This window comes from Peromyscus leucopus, chromosome 7 (genome assembly GCF_004664715.2).
Source record: "Peromyscus leucopus breed LL Stock chromosome 7, UCI_PerLeu_2.1, whole genome shotgun sequence".
NCBI classification, from domain to species: domain Eukaryota; kingdom Metazoa; phylum Chordata; class Mammalia; order Rodentia; family Cricetidae; genus Peromyscus; species Peromyscus leucopus.
The window spans coordinates 98,675,347-98,689,021 of NC_051069.1; the positions used below are offsets into that span (position 1 = coordinate 98,675,347).

General features: G+C 47.5%; 1 protein-coding gene across 1 annotated transcript in view; it reads right to left on the bottom strand.

Annotated features, from left to right (window-relative positions):
• Window positions 1-4,066: 4,066 nt before the first annotated feature.
• Window positions 4,067-13,675, bottom strand: part of Klhl18 (kelch like family member 18) — a 57,952-nt gene continuing 48,343 nt past the window's right edge. The window contains 4 exon segments of the mRNA XM_028886871.2: window positions 4,067-7,250; window positions 7,253-7,289; window positions 8,097-8,208; window positions 11,489-11,593. Coding sequence (XP_028742704.1) covers window positions 6,904-7,250; window positions 7,253-7,289; window positions 8,097-8,208; window positions 11,489-11,593 — 601 coding nt within the window. The 3' untranslated portion in view covers window positions 4,067-6,903.

Genomic DNA, 13,675 nt, shown 5'->3' on the forward strand with positions numbered 1-13,675 from the left:
ACATTTAGTATTTTTCCTTGCTCAGCTTGCTCTTTTCATTATAGATCTTTGTAAGAGTGAATGATAATAACCATACAACAGAGTCAATACTAGGCTGTTTTGAATTTCCTCTGCCAATGGAATTAATCCAAAACTCTTCATGTTAGTCTCAGGCAGACTTTTCAGACAAGGGCAAAAAGCAGCCACATTCTTCACCAAAATATCACAAGAACATTCTATAGGCCATATACTAAAATTCTTCTCCTAAAACCTTTTAGCTGGGCTCCCAAAGTTCAAATCACCCTTAGCTCTACGGTTTTCCATGCTCCTACTAGTATGGCCCGTTAAGCAGCACTTAAAGCATTCCACTGCTTTCCTAACTCAAAATACCAAAGTCTGATTTCCTCCAAATAAAAACACAGCCCAGCCTATCACAGCAATACCAGAGACCCTGGTACCAACTTCTGTTTTATTTAGGGTTTCTACTGCTGTGAAGATACACCATGACCATGGCAACTCTTATAAAGGAAAACATTTAATTAGGGCTGACTTGCTTACAGTTTCAGAGGTTTAGTTCATTATCATCATGGCAGGAAGCAAGGCAGCATGCAGGCAGACATGGTGCTGGTGAGGGAGCTGAGAGTTCTACATCTTGATCTGCAGGCAACAGGAGGTGAACTGTCTCACTGGGCGTGGCTTGAGCATATATGAGACTTCAAAGCCCATCTCCACAGTGACACACTTCCTCCAACAAGGCCACACCTCCTAATAGTGCCACTCTCTACGGGCCAAGCATTCACTAAGACTTGGGTGGGGTGTGTGCTATAGATTATCCATTTAGGGCCGAGCACTCAATAGACACTTATTCTCAGCACTTTGTCCAATTATAAATATCTATATTAACTGCTGACCGTTGCAGAGAGGACCCTTTGGCCAAGGCTGACAGCAGCACTGGTCTACGAGTATATGCATAAATATTTAGAAGGCAGTTTGACAAAACATCTTTTAGGAAAACAACAGTAGAAAGTTCCTCAGCAGGGCCTGTGAACTACTGAGCCACAGGCTTTTGACCAGGTTTATAGTACCAGGCCCAAATTCCTGTGGATCAGGCCTCAAACCTAATTCAAAAGCATCTGGTTACACCCATACCCTTTATGCTACTAATGCACTAGAGGGCAGATCTTGCCTGGTGGGTCAGTACTGCAGCATGCAGGGTTGGATGCAAGGATGCTATTGATGTTTTTGTCTCCCTCAGTGTTCTGCACAGCACCTTCCGGCACTAGGGGAGGAAGTTTTAAGGTCAGATCCAACTTTATTTCTCTATGTCCTGCAACCAAAGGGTACTGTGTCTACAGCAATGGGGGACTCTGGGGCCTCCCTGACGAGTAACTTGTACAGAGTTGGTACTCAGATTTTCATTTAATAACCCATGTCTTTCATGGGGATAATTATCCATCCATTGAAGGCCATCTGTGTTCAAATTACTTCAATTTAAAAAAAAAAATTCTAACTTTAGATTGGCTTACAAAGTAGTGAGTTTCCATAGGGGTTTTTCATACATTTTTCATATTGGTTAACCCATCCCTACCATCTCCTTGCCTCTTGCCTCTTAACACATACCCAATGCCTGTTTAAACTGTCTATCTCATTATTTCCTCCCCACACCACATCTTTATATCATGTGCTCTACTATCCTCTTCTCATTTTTTTGAAGTATTCATTTGGTTTTGATGGCAAATGAGCCTCAAGAAAACTGGTTTCTGTCAAACTCTAAGACCCCTGCCCCCTAAATCCTGTCACGTTTGTAAAGCACATGCTTTAACTGCTCAGCCATCTCCTCAGCCCAGGGTTGTTGTGCTACATGTGTGTGATGCCCTCGGAGGCCAGCAGAGGGTGCTGGGTCCTCTGCAGCTGGAGTTAAAGGCAGTTTTGAGCTGCCTCATGAGGTTGCTTGGAACCAAACTGCTGAGCCATCTTCCCAGCTTTTTCTTTTTCTTTTTTTTTCTTTCTTCCTTCATTTTATAATTTATTTAAATTCATTTTATGTGCACTGGTGTGAAGGGATCAGATCCCCTGGAACTGGAGTTTCAGACAGTTGTGAACTGCCATGTGGGTGCTGGGAATTGAACTTGGGTCCTCTGGAAGAGCAGCTGGTGCTCTTAACTGCTGAGCCGTCTCTCCAGCCCTTCTTTCTTTCCTTTCTTTCTTTCTTTTTTTTTTTTTTTTAAGCAGGGTTTCTCGGTGTAGCTTTGGTGCCTGGAACTTGCTTTGTAGACCAGGCTGGCCTCGAACTCACAGAGATCCACCTGCCTCTGCCTCCTATGTGCTGGGATCAAAGGTGTGCGCCACCACCGCCAGGCCGAGAGCTCACATCTTGATCTGATCCAAAAGCAAGAAGCAGAGATCAAATGCAAAAATTCTGAAGCCTCAAAGCCTGTCCACAGTGATGCACTTCCTCCGGCAATGCTACACCTCCTAATCCTCTCCAACAGCCACCACTGGGGAACCAAGGATTCAAATGTCTGACACTTATGGGGAACATCGCATTCAAACCCCATCTTTCATAGATTGCTTTTGCTATAGGTTTATTTGGCTTTCCCCTTATAATCATGGAAATATTTGTAATTTCTCCAATATACTTTTCTTTTAAACCAAAACAAATAAAATGTACTTATAATATTTAAATAAGTCAGGAAAGGGCTGACTCATTTGGCTAAGCGCTTGCTGCACAAACTTGAGGACCTGAGTTTGGTCCCCAGCACCCACGTTAAAAAGAAACAAAACTAGCCAGGCGGCTGTGGCGCACGCCTTTAATCCCAGCACTTGGGAGGCAGAGCCAGGTGCACCTCTGTGAGTTAGAGGTCAACCTGGTCTACAGAGTGAGATACAGGACAGGATCACAAGCTACAAAGAGAAACCCTGTCTGGAAAACAAACAAACAAGAAAAGAAACAAAACTGGATATGGCAATGCACAACCCGCAACCCTAGAACCTGCTGGCCAGCCAGGCAAGTCGAACTGGTGAGCTTCAAGCTCAGTAAGAGACCCTGCCTCAAAAAGGTGGAAATCAATCAAGAAAGACGCCAATGTTGCTGTGGGGTAATCCTGCTATACACTGTGAAGACATGTTGCTGTCATTGTTAATAAAAAGCTGACTGGCTGAAGGTGAGGCATGATTTTCATGGCAGAGAGAATGCTGGGGAGAAGAAGGGTGGAGTCAGAGGAGATGCCACGAAACACAGAGCAAGCAGGATGGGAAGTATGTACATGAGGTAAATGAGCCTTGGGGCAGCACACAGATTATAAAATTGGGTTAATTTAAGTTATAAGAGCTAGCTAAAAACAAGCCTAAGCTATTGGCCAAGAATTTATAATTAAGTCTCTGTGGTTATTTGGGGAGAGGCTGGCATCAGCAATCTCGACAGAAAAGTCCACCTACAAATGGCATTCTAACATGGGCACCTACATCTACATAAGACCTGAGAAAGCTTTAAAAAGGTTCTAGGGTGCTGGAGAGATAGCTCAGTGTTGGAAGCACTGATTGCTCTTCCAGAGGTCCTGGGTTCAATTCCCAGCACCCACATGGCAGCTCACAACTGTCTGTAACTCCAGTTTCTGGGGATCTGACACCCTCACATAGACATACATGCAGGCAAAACACAAATGCACATAAAATAAAAATAAATAAATTATTTTTTCAAAAAGGTTCTAAACACACAAAAATGGAGCCAAACGCGGCTTCCTAGTCTCATGTTTCTCATGCCAGCCACAGTACAGAGGAGCATCTCCTGGCAGCTGCCTACAGGATGCAGCAAGCTGCTAACCACCATGTGCTACCGCCACACACTAAGCTGAGCAGTACCAGCAGTTGACACAACAGTCGAAGATTCATCTCATGATCAGAGAACAATATGTAAAGACAGATCCACCTACACAATGTTAACTCCTGGCCTCCACACACATACAAAGGAATGGACACACCCACACCCGCACACACACAGGAATGGACACACATTCACACCCACACAGGAATGGACACACACACACACACACACACACACACACTCACAATTAGGGAAAGGCAAGAGTATTAAGAGTGTTCTCTTTATTTCTCTTTGGTTTCTTAACACAAAAGACATGCGTTCTATAAATAAAAAGTTTCCTGTGAAACAACTGTGGGTGAAGAGGGACAACATTTCTACTTATTTCCATCATTATGTTTCATCAAGAGGCTGGTCTTCAGTTCTCTTCTGCTTGTGGTCTCTGGTGAAAGCCAAAAGAACCAAGAATGGGAAACAAAAAAGGACAGTGGCCAGACCCCATGGTCCACCAGGCATGTCTGAACTATCTCATCTCCTTGTTACATTCTTTCCACAATGTCCTTTGGTGATGTCTGTTTTCCCATGACCCTGCTGTTCCAACACTAAAGAGTCAGACCAGCCACCTGCCCTCAGACTGGGGAGTAGGAAAATGTTCCTGTTTGCTCAAGTGTGCTCAGAGCCCAGATGAAAACACTGACTTGCTCTTTCATGGAAACACTGTCTCTGTGTGCACAGTGAAAGCTCCACACTAGGAGGGGAGAGGAGACTCAGGAAGGCTAATCCAACAGCAGCAGACAGGGGATGAGGATGTATCATCTCCAGTGATGCAGTCTGCTAGCATCATAAGGATCCAGGAGATCTACCTGGGAGCTCACTGACTGGTTCTCAGCACCTTCACAGTCGAGGCCGGGCAGTACATTCACTGAAGGAAGGACTTAATAAGATGAGCACGGGTACACCCCTCCTGACAGGACTAACAGAAAATCGAGACCCCTGGTTTCCCAAGAGTCTATTTCAGCAGGCAAACTGAGGGGCAGGAAGAAATGCTGGCATTCCACTGGGAGCCTAGTTAAAATGTATCTTTCAGTTATCAGATTGTTCAGTCTTTTAAAATAAAAATATTATTTTCAAGTGCTCATAGCAGAGGCCCAGCTCTTAAGTGGCAGGGAACGAAAGTCCTTCCTCCTAAATCCATGGCAATTGCACACACTGGTCAACCTGACCATCTGGAGTAAGGGACACCCCCAGGCTTCACATTGTGCCTTTCTGAACTGGCTTCTAGGCTGCTCCAGGCAGGCAGCAATGGGCAAGAAACCAACCAGGTGGAGAGTGGGACCCTTAGGCCCAGTTTGGGGCTAAAGTAATTGTCTCCTTCTAGTCTCTCCTGGAAGAAGTTTAGAAAAAGAGATTTTGGCAGCATCAGGTGAAGGTCAGCCCCACCGCCCAGTGCACTGGTAATAGAAAAATCCCCTCTCTGGGTCCTTCTGTGCTACGGTAAGGTCCCATCCAGAGGAGGAAGGAGCATGGAGTCTCTTCACGAGGTCATTTGCCAAGATTAGAGGAAGAAATATAAAATCTCTTCTTTGCAGCAGCGAAAGACGTTTTTAGTCTTTAGGTCTTTATATCATGGAACCAGCGTTGCTTGATGTAAAGGCCCACCTTGCTGGTCAGTCTGCAAGGGCTGGAGGAAGGTAGACACCCCCCACCCCCCGGGTTGGTGAGCGGATGGAAAAGCTGGGGAATGGCAGGGCAAACAAGTCACCTGACCAAGCTAGTCCATGGCTGGTAGGAGCAAGCCCCTGGTTAGGTCCTAGAGGTACAAATGGCCAGTGTGCCCCAGAAGCGTCATGGTGAGAAGTTACTCAAGGATGGGAGATGGATAAGTGCAAACCTGGCCAGACACGCTGTTTCCTGCTGGCCAAAGAGGGAAGGAATGTATGTGGGAGAGGTGATCTGAAGGAGCGCTGGGTGGCAGTAAGAGGTAACCACGGGGACACCTGAGTCCCAGTGATGCTGGGAGCTCCTGCAGAGATGAGTGGCAGTACTTCAGCCAGCTCCCTAAGCCCATGATTTAAAAAGTCCTCTGATGGTAGCTGAGGAGACTAACCCCATGAGCACCTTGCTACAGGTCCAGTCAAGAATGCCCTGATTTCAGACACACTGAGGCTCAGAGGGAACCCCAACTGCTTTAGGAGGGCTCGGGACCCTGGGATCCGAATGTGGGAGTGGATACACTGTTGTCATGTTTGATGGTTTTCCATTTAAATGTGCATTTGCTTTTAGTATCTTTTGCTTTCTTCCTGTGAAAATGTTCTCTTAAAGAAGTCTGTTTCTTCCAGTTTCTCTCAAGCATCTTCTTGTTTCCATTTCCTCCAGTTTCTTTCAAGCATCTCTAGTCCCCTTCTGGTTCTCTGGGACAAGCAGAGAAAGACCTCACTCAATTCCCAAAACATCAGGCATGGGGAAGACTTCTGCCTTCCTGCTTGCTGCAGACAGGGATGAAATCGTCTGCGCCCATCAGGAAGAGCCCGTGTGCACGCAGCAAGCACGCTGTTGTAACTGCCCCATGATGGAAGGAAGAGCACGCTGCTGTAGCTGCTCCACCACAGGCAGTCAGGACACCAGGGCGTCCTTTCTCTCCAGCTTTACCCCACAGTTTCCAATAGGCTAGGACACTGCCGCTTCCCATGGCAAACTGGCCACAACATGGCTGCGCACAAGCAGGTAAGGAGGAGCGTCGGCTGGAAGGCCTCCTGCACTGGGCAGTCAGCACTGTGGCAAGTGGGAGCTGGGCCAGCACTGTAGCAGGTGCAGCTGGGCTTGGATGGAGCCTGTGTACACACGGCCCAGCAAAGCACTTCCATGTTACTGGCTGTGGGACCAGAGAGGCTTCTTCTGTCCTGTGCTGTGCGTCTTGATAACCTAAGGTCTCAAGGGCAGCACAGTGAGGGAGGACTTGAGCACCTGGAAACACTGTCCCTCTGGCAGGCTCACACTTGACCCCGTCTTCTGCTCCACCACTGCCTCTTCTGAGAGGACTTTCCTCTGGAAGGAAGCGCCTGTGCTTGTACCAGATCCCTAACCCACCACATCCCACCCTCTCCTTAGATGGTGAGGAGAGGGATGCAGCCCACACCAACCCCTCCCTCATGGCATGCCATGGGGGCCATAAATGTCCAGCGGTCCGTTTCTGGGTCATACATCTCCACCGAGCTTAGGTTTGACTGTCCATCATAACCTCCCACTGCATACAGGCGCCCACAGCTGGCCACAAGCGAGACCCGGCTCCGGCGTGTGTGCATGGGTACGATGAGGCACCACTGGTCTGCCACAGAGCTGTACATCTCGGCAATGCTGAGGAAACCAGAGCCATCATAGCCCCCGCAAACAAACATCTTGCTTCCCAGGGAGGCAGCACCATGTCGGCAGCGCTTGTTGAGCATGCTGGCCGCGGGTGCCAGGTGGCCGTGTGGTGGTTGTAGTGTTCCACCTGCAGCAGGGAGAGAGGTGCAGGGACAAGGTGGTCAGAGACAAGGCCTGGCCCATGGGGTGACCCTGCAGGTCTCAGAAGCCCACGTGGTGCCAGCGTGGGAGAGGTGAGGGGGAGGGAGCTCCGTTAGCATGTGCCGGAGCTTGGTTAGCATGTGCCAGAGCTCGGTTAGCATGTGCCCGAGCTCTGATGCTGCCACTTCACAGCTGTGGACCTGCTACTTGAACCTTATACTAAGCGGATGCCTTCTGGACGTGTGTATGTAAGGAAAGGAAGGCAGATTTTCCAAAGGAAGGGCTTCTAGGTGACGGCAGAGCTGGAAGGAGAGTACTGTCTCATGTGACCGTCCCAAGTCTTCCATCTCAGTACCGCCTAACTCTGGAACCACTGCTGCATGGCTGAGAGCCTTTTAAAAGAATAAATGTAGCTTCTGGCAGAGTGTCCAGAACACAGTTGCTGGTGTTCACGTCTGGCATGCCCGGGCTTACTTTGGTAGGAGTTTCAAAAGGCTTTTCAGCATTCCATGGACACCCGAATGGGGCAAGTTCAGAATGACTACACTCAACACTTCCTTGTGCCATGGGCTCTCTAGAAGTGAATTTTAGATGATGCGGGAGACACCCTGGAACTTCAGTAGCAAAGGCAGGGTTGAAACTTTTTTTGTTTGTGTAGTGCTGGGAATTGAACCCAGGGTCTTGTGTACGCTAGACAAGCAATACATAACTAGGCTATGCCCCCAGCCCAGGGATGAATTTGGGGGGGAAAATCCAAGAATGGAAGAAGTCCCCCTGGAGGGGCCAAACTCACACTGCTGAAGATCTGCAAACCGTCATGGCCACCCGACACATATATCCTGCCCTCGAAGATTGTAACCCCAGCCGCACTGCGGTTTGAACTCATTGGAGTCACCACAGTCCACCTGCAGAAGAAATAAAAACAGCAGGGGTGTGAGTCAGTGTCCATGACCTTCTGAGACAGCCTGGCCAGGCCCAGGAGACCTCTTCTAAGCCTATCATGTCCTGACAATTTCTTAGCATCTTATCACCTCTCCCGCCACCTCTGCAGGATACTGGCTGCTGCCGCCTCTCACCCAAGCTTCAGATCCATAGTCAGTCACTATGGGTAGCAAAATCAGCACATTTCAAACAAGGCCTGTCATACAGACATATCTGCAACTGTTCTGCATTCCTTGGCCTTGTTAATGAGACATCAGCTACCTAGTTACTCTACTTATAAAACCTAAGTGCTCATTTGACTTCTCCCTCTCCCAGCGTTTTTTTTTTTTTTTTTTTAAATTTACATGTTTTGTCTTCATGTGTGAAGGTGTCAGAACCCTGGAACTGGTGTTACAGACAGGTGTGAGCTGCCATGTAGGTGCTGGGAATTGAACCCAGGTCCTCTGGAAGAGCATTCAGTGCTCTTAACCACTGAGCCATCTCTCCAGCTCCAAAGATGATCTATTTGTTTGTTTAGTTTATTTATTGAGACTGGGTTTCTTTGTGTAGTCCTGGCTGTCCTAGAATTCACTCTGTAGAACAAGCTGGTCTTTAACTCAGAGAGCTGCCTGCCTCTGCCTCCTGAGTGCTAGGATTAAAGGTGTGTGCCATCACCACGGGGTATGTATGTATGTATGCATGCATGTATGTATGCATGTATGTATTATGCATGCATGTATGTATGTATGTATGTATGTATGTAGTATGTATGCATGCATGTATTTATTTATTTATTTGTTGGCAGAGTCTCACTATGTCACCACTGCTAGTCTGAGACTCTCTATTTAGACCAGGCTGGTCTCGAACTCACAGAGATCCGCCTGCCTCTGCCTCCTGAGTGCTGGGATTAAAGGTGTGCGACACACCTCTCTTGGTATTCTTGTGGTCCACAAGTACTTGGTTTACTTCCTAGTCATTACTTGTTCCGGCTCCCAATACCACTTGTCTAGCTCTGGCTTCCCACCTGGACCACTGTAGGGCCTCCTTACATGTGGCCCTGCTTTCAGGCTGTCTTGACCCCAAACCCACACAGCCAGAGGAACTGAGTTGCTCTTCCAGCGGCTGTACCATGTCCCTCAAGTGGCTCCTCACTGCCTTTCCTAAGGCAGTGTACAAGTACAAGTACCTCGGTGTGATTTGTTTGTTTTTTGAGACAGGTCTCACTCTGTGGCTCAGGCTGGCTTTGAACTAGAGGCAATCCTCCTGTCTTAGCTCTCGAGTGCTGAGGTTTCAGGATGAACTACCATGCCTGGCTCTTGGTGCGCTTCTTTATCATGAGGCTTTTATCTGTCTTCTAGCATTACCCACAGCGCACAGTGAGGAATTTCTTCCTTGAACCCTCCCTGCCTGCTGTCTCCTGGTCTAGGATAAGCATTTACCACTGTTTAACCTTGCTTATGTGTATGGGTGCACATGCATGTGCGAATGTACATGTGGAAGCAGAGGAATCTTGGGTATTATCTCCAGGACTACATCTACCTCCTTTTTTTTTTGAGATAGGCTATCTCATTGCCCAGAGCTCATCTATTAGGCTAGATGATTGACTGGCCAGCAAGCTCTGAGGAATCCTCCTGTCTCCACCTTCTCAGCTAGGATTCTAAGTGTGAGCCACCATGCCTGGCATTTTTACATGGGTTCTGGAGATTGAACTCATGCTTACAAGGTAAATACTTTATAAATTGAGCCATCCCCCAGTCTCACTTTCTGTCCTTGAAGAGTCTCATCTCGTACCCCTGCCCCAGGGAGGTAAGTGCTCCCTACGCTGTGCCAAGAGAACCGGACACAGGGCCTCCAGGGCAAGGTGAGCACAATGCACTCACAGCCTGTCAACCTGGGCACTAGGGAGGACCAGCCTCCTTCCTACCTTGGAATAACCAGTCAGTTGGTTAGGTAACAGAATACCAGCTTTAGAGCATCCTGCTGGGCCGTTCTAGCCATTGTTCACATCCTGCTGTCTAAGATGGGATGATTCAAACACTGAATGAGTGGTCCAGCCTGGCACTGCCAGTGTTCTCTAGGGTTCCACAAAAGCATCTTACACGATTGCAATGGGGGTTACAGAGGCCTATGTTCAACAGTGCCAGCTTTTCTAGAATTTCTGCAACGTCATCTCTGATGGAAAGACAGCACTCTGAAGGACAGATGTCAACACTCCCCAAGCTTTCTGACCACACATTTGATTTCTTTCAAACTAGGCCTCACTGCCTTGGAATATGCTGTCTGTCCATCTACTTCTTACACACTGTGCTTGTACTTACATTACAATGGACTGATTTAGTGAGGAGACACAGACCAATAAATAAATGTTCCTAAGTATCCGTGCCTCTTGTTTGAAATGGGTTCATATAGTCTTGAACTCCTGAGCCTCCCACCTCTACTTCAAGTGCTGGAACTATAGGCATGAACCACCATGCCTGGCTTTAGTTCTGTTGAAGTTTAACCAAAAGATTCATTTAACCAAGGACTTTTAATTATTTTTTTTTAACTTTTTTGTTTTGTTTTGAGACAAGGTCTTACTTTGTAGCCCTGGCTGGCCTAGAATAAACTATATAGACCAGGCTGGTTTTGAACTCACAGAGATGGTCTTGCCTCTGCCTCCAAGTGAAAGGATTAAAGGTATGCACCACCATGACTGGCCTTTAACCAAAGATTTTAAAATCTATTACATGCTAAGTATTGTTAAGTCACCTCCTACCCAGAAGAAGCTTTAAGCTGGGTCACAGCATGTCTCTATGGCTGAGGTGACATATTAGAGTCCTTGAGTTTAAGACCTCTTTTCCCACAAAGCAAAGCAAAACTAAACAAAAGCTGGGAGTTGGGAGTCTAGCATGCATAAGGCCAGGTAGTGGGGAACAGTTTAGCTGAGTATAGTGGTTTATGTCTGCAGTCCCAGCACTCAAGAAGCTAAGGCAGGAGGATTGCTGAGAGTTTGAGGCCAGCTTAGACTACATTATGAGATTCCATCTCAGAAAAACCAAAACAAACTCAGCTTAAAGAACACATTGCAGCTCTAATTTTTTCTTTGTTTTTTTTCAAGACAGGGTTTCTCTGTGTAGCCCTGGCTGTCCTAGATCTCACTCTGTAGACCAGGCTGGCCTCGAACTCACAGAGATCCACCTGGCTCTGCCTCCCGAGTGCTGGGATCAAGGGTGTGCACCCTGGCTTGCAGCTCTAATTTTCATGCTGTGAAACAGTCGCCCTTACTTGTCTGTCTCAGGTGAGTAGGTCTCCACAGAGTTGAGGGAAGAGTTGCCATCATAGCCTCCACAGACGTAGATCTGTCCATCCAGCACGACTGTCCCCATGGCACTGAAACAGAGAGAATGGTCATCCCAGCAGCCGGTCATACACGGTGACAAGTTAACCTGTCAACTACAATGGTCATCCCAGCAGCCGGTCATACCCACTGACAAGTTAACCTATCAGCTGCCTCTGTCTACAGTAGACCCAATCCCAGCAGTCGGTCATACCCACTGACAAGTTAACCTGTCAACTACAATGGTCATCCCAGCAGCCGGTCATACACACTGACAAGTTGACCTGTCATACCCACGGTGACAAGTTAACCTATCAACTAGAATGGTCATCCCAGCAGCCGGTCATACCCACTGACAAGTTAACCGGTCAGCTGCCTCTGTCTACAGTAGACCCAACCCCACGCGCACAACCAGCTAAGGGCAGAAAATTGGGAAGCTCTTCCGAGGTTCATCTGCACTGCTCCCCGCCAGTCTCAGGCGCGGCGGCAGGTGACCGCCACTGCAGGATTTGGTCCTCGATCTGCCCGAAACCCTCAACTCCAATCTCAGTGAAGGGAGTTAATTTACTTTTTTGTTTATGTGGCAGAGGATGACTCTGAACTCCTATCCTTTTGCCTCTACTTTTCAACCGCTGAGATTATAGGTATGACCATCACAACCAGCCTGATTTACTCAAAATATTTTTAGGGCTGGAGAGACGGCTCAGATTTAAGAGCACTGGTTGCTCTTCCAGGGGACTGGGTTCAATTTCCAGCACTCACAACCATTTAGAACTCTAGTTCCAGGGAATCTGATAATCTTTTCTGGCCTCCATGAGGACAACGGAGGCATGCGGTGCACAGGCACACATGCAGGCAAAACACTCACACATGTAAAAATAAATAATAAAAAATTTAAAATTGTATTATCTTTATTTGTTGTGTGTGTGTGTATACACATGTGTACTGGCACACATGCATACCATGGCATGCATGTGGAGGTCAGAGGAAAACATTTGGGAGTTGGCGTTCTCCTACCATTGTGGGTTCTTAGGACTGAACGCAAATTGTCAGGACTGCACAAGAAGCATTTTTACATGCTGAGCAAACTCAGGGCCTAGGCTAATTCAATTTGAGGGTCTCGTCACACTCAAGAAAGGTCCCACATGCTGCAGAATTACCGTCCTCTAACTCCATGCCCCAGGAGTGGCTTCTTTATTAGGACACATGTCCCATTCATTCATTTCCCAGATTTTCATCAGCCATGTGCAAGGCATGCTGTCCTAGATACTAGGTTAGGAGGAGAGAACAGAGGATGGGCGTGGTGGTGCACACTTGCAGTTCCAGTACTGAGGAGGCTGAGGCAGGAGACCTCAAGTTAGAGGCAGCCTGAGAACTAAACAACACGAATCCAGAGTCTCCTGTTCTACTACACATAAGCTTTCCTAAAATCCCGACTATCCAGGGGTCTAGATAATCATATAACCTCCATCCTATTAAAGCCTTATGAGAAATTAAGCAGGAATGCCAAGCTGCCTGACTCAGTGTTTTCACATCTGATGCTACAGAAGACTAAACATGAAGCTGGGGTTGAACAGGAAAGAAATATACCAGACAACTGCCCCTTTTCCAGTACATACAGCAAATCAAACTACAGTAACAGACCCTCTGAACCTGCCTGAAGAGGAGACAGCCTTGTCTGAAGCAAGGTCAGTAAGAAGCAAGGCCACTAAAGGTATCGATACCTTTCTAGACATGGACATGAAACACACACGAAGGAACTAGATTTCCTTTTCCTTGGTAGTACTGGGGATGGAACCTAGGGCCTTACTCTTGCTAGGGCAAGCATCCTACCACTGAGCTGCAGCCTTAGTCCCAAACCCGAGGTTGTTAAGTCGGGGGTTGAGTATCGATGTGAGAATGAATCAAGAGGTGCTCCCAAACTGTAAGCAACAGTCAAATCAGAAGTAAGGACAGCGCCGAGAGAAGGGGAAGTGTGGACTAGTGTGGGCTGGAGCAAGACGGTGGAGAACCCGGAAGAAGGTTCCTGGCCCACAAGCCAGACAAGACGGAAAGAGGCAGAAAGGAAGCTGTCACTCACTGGCAGGGTGGAGAGCTACGTGGAACGTTAGGAGAGAAGTGACTAAGAACATTTT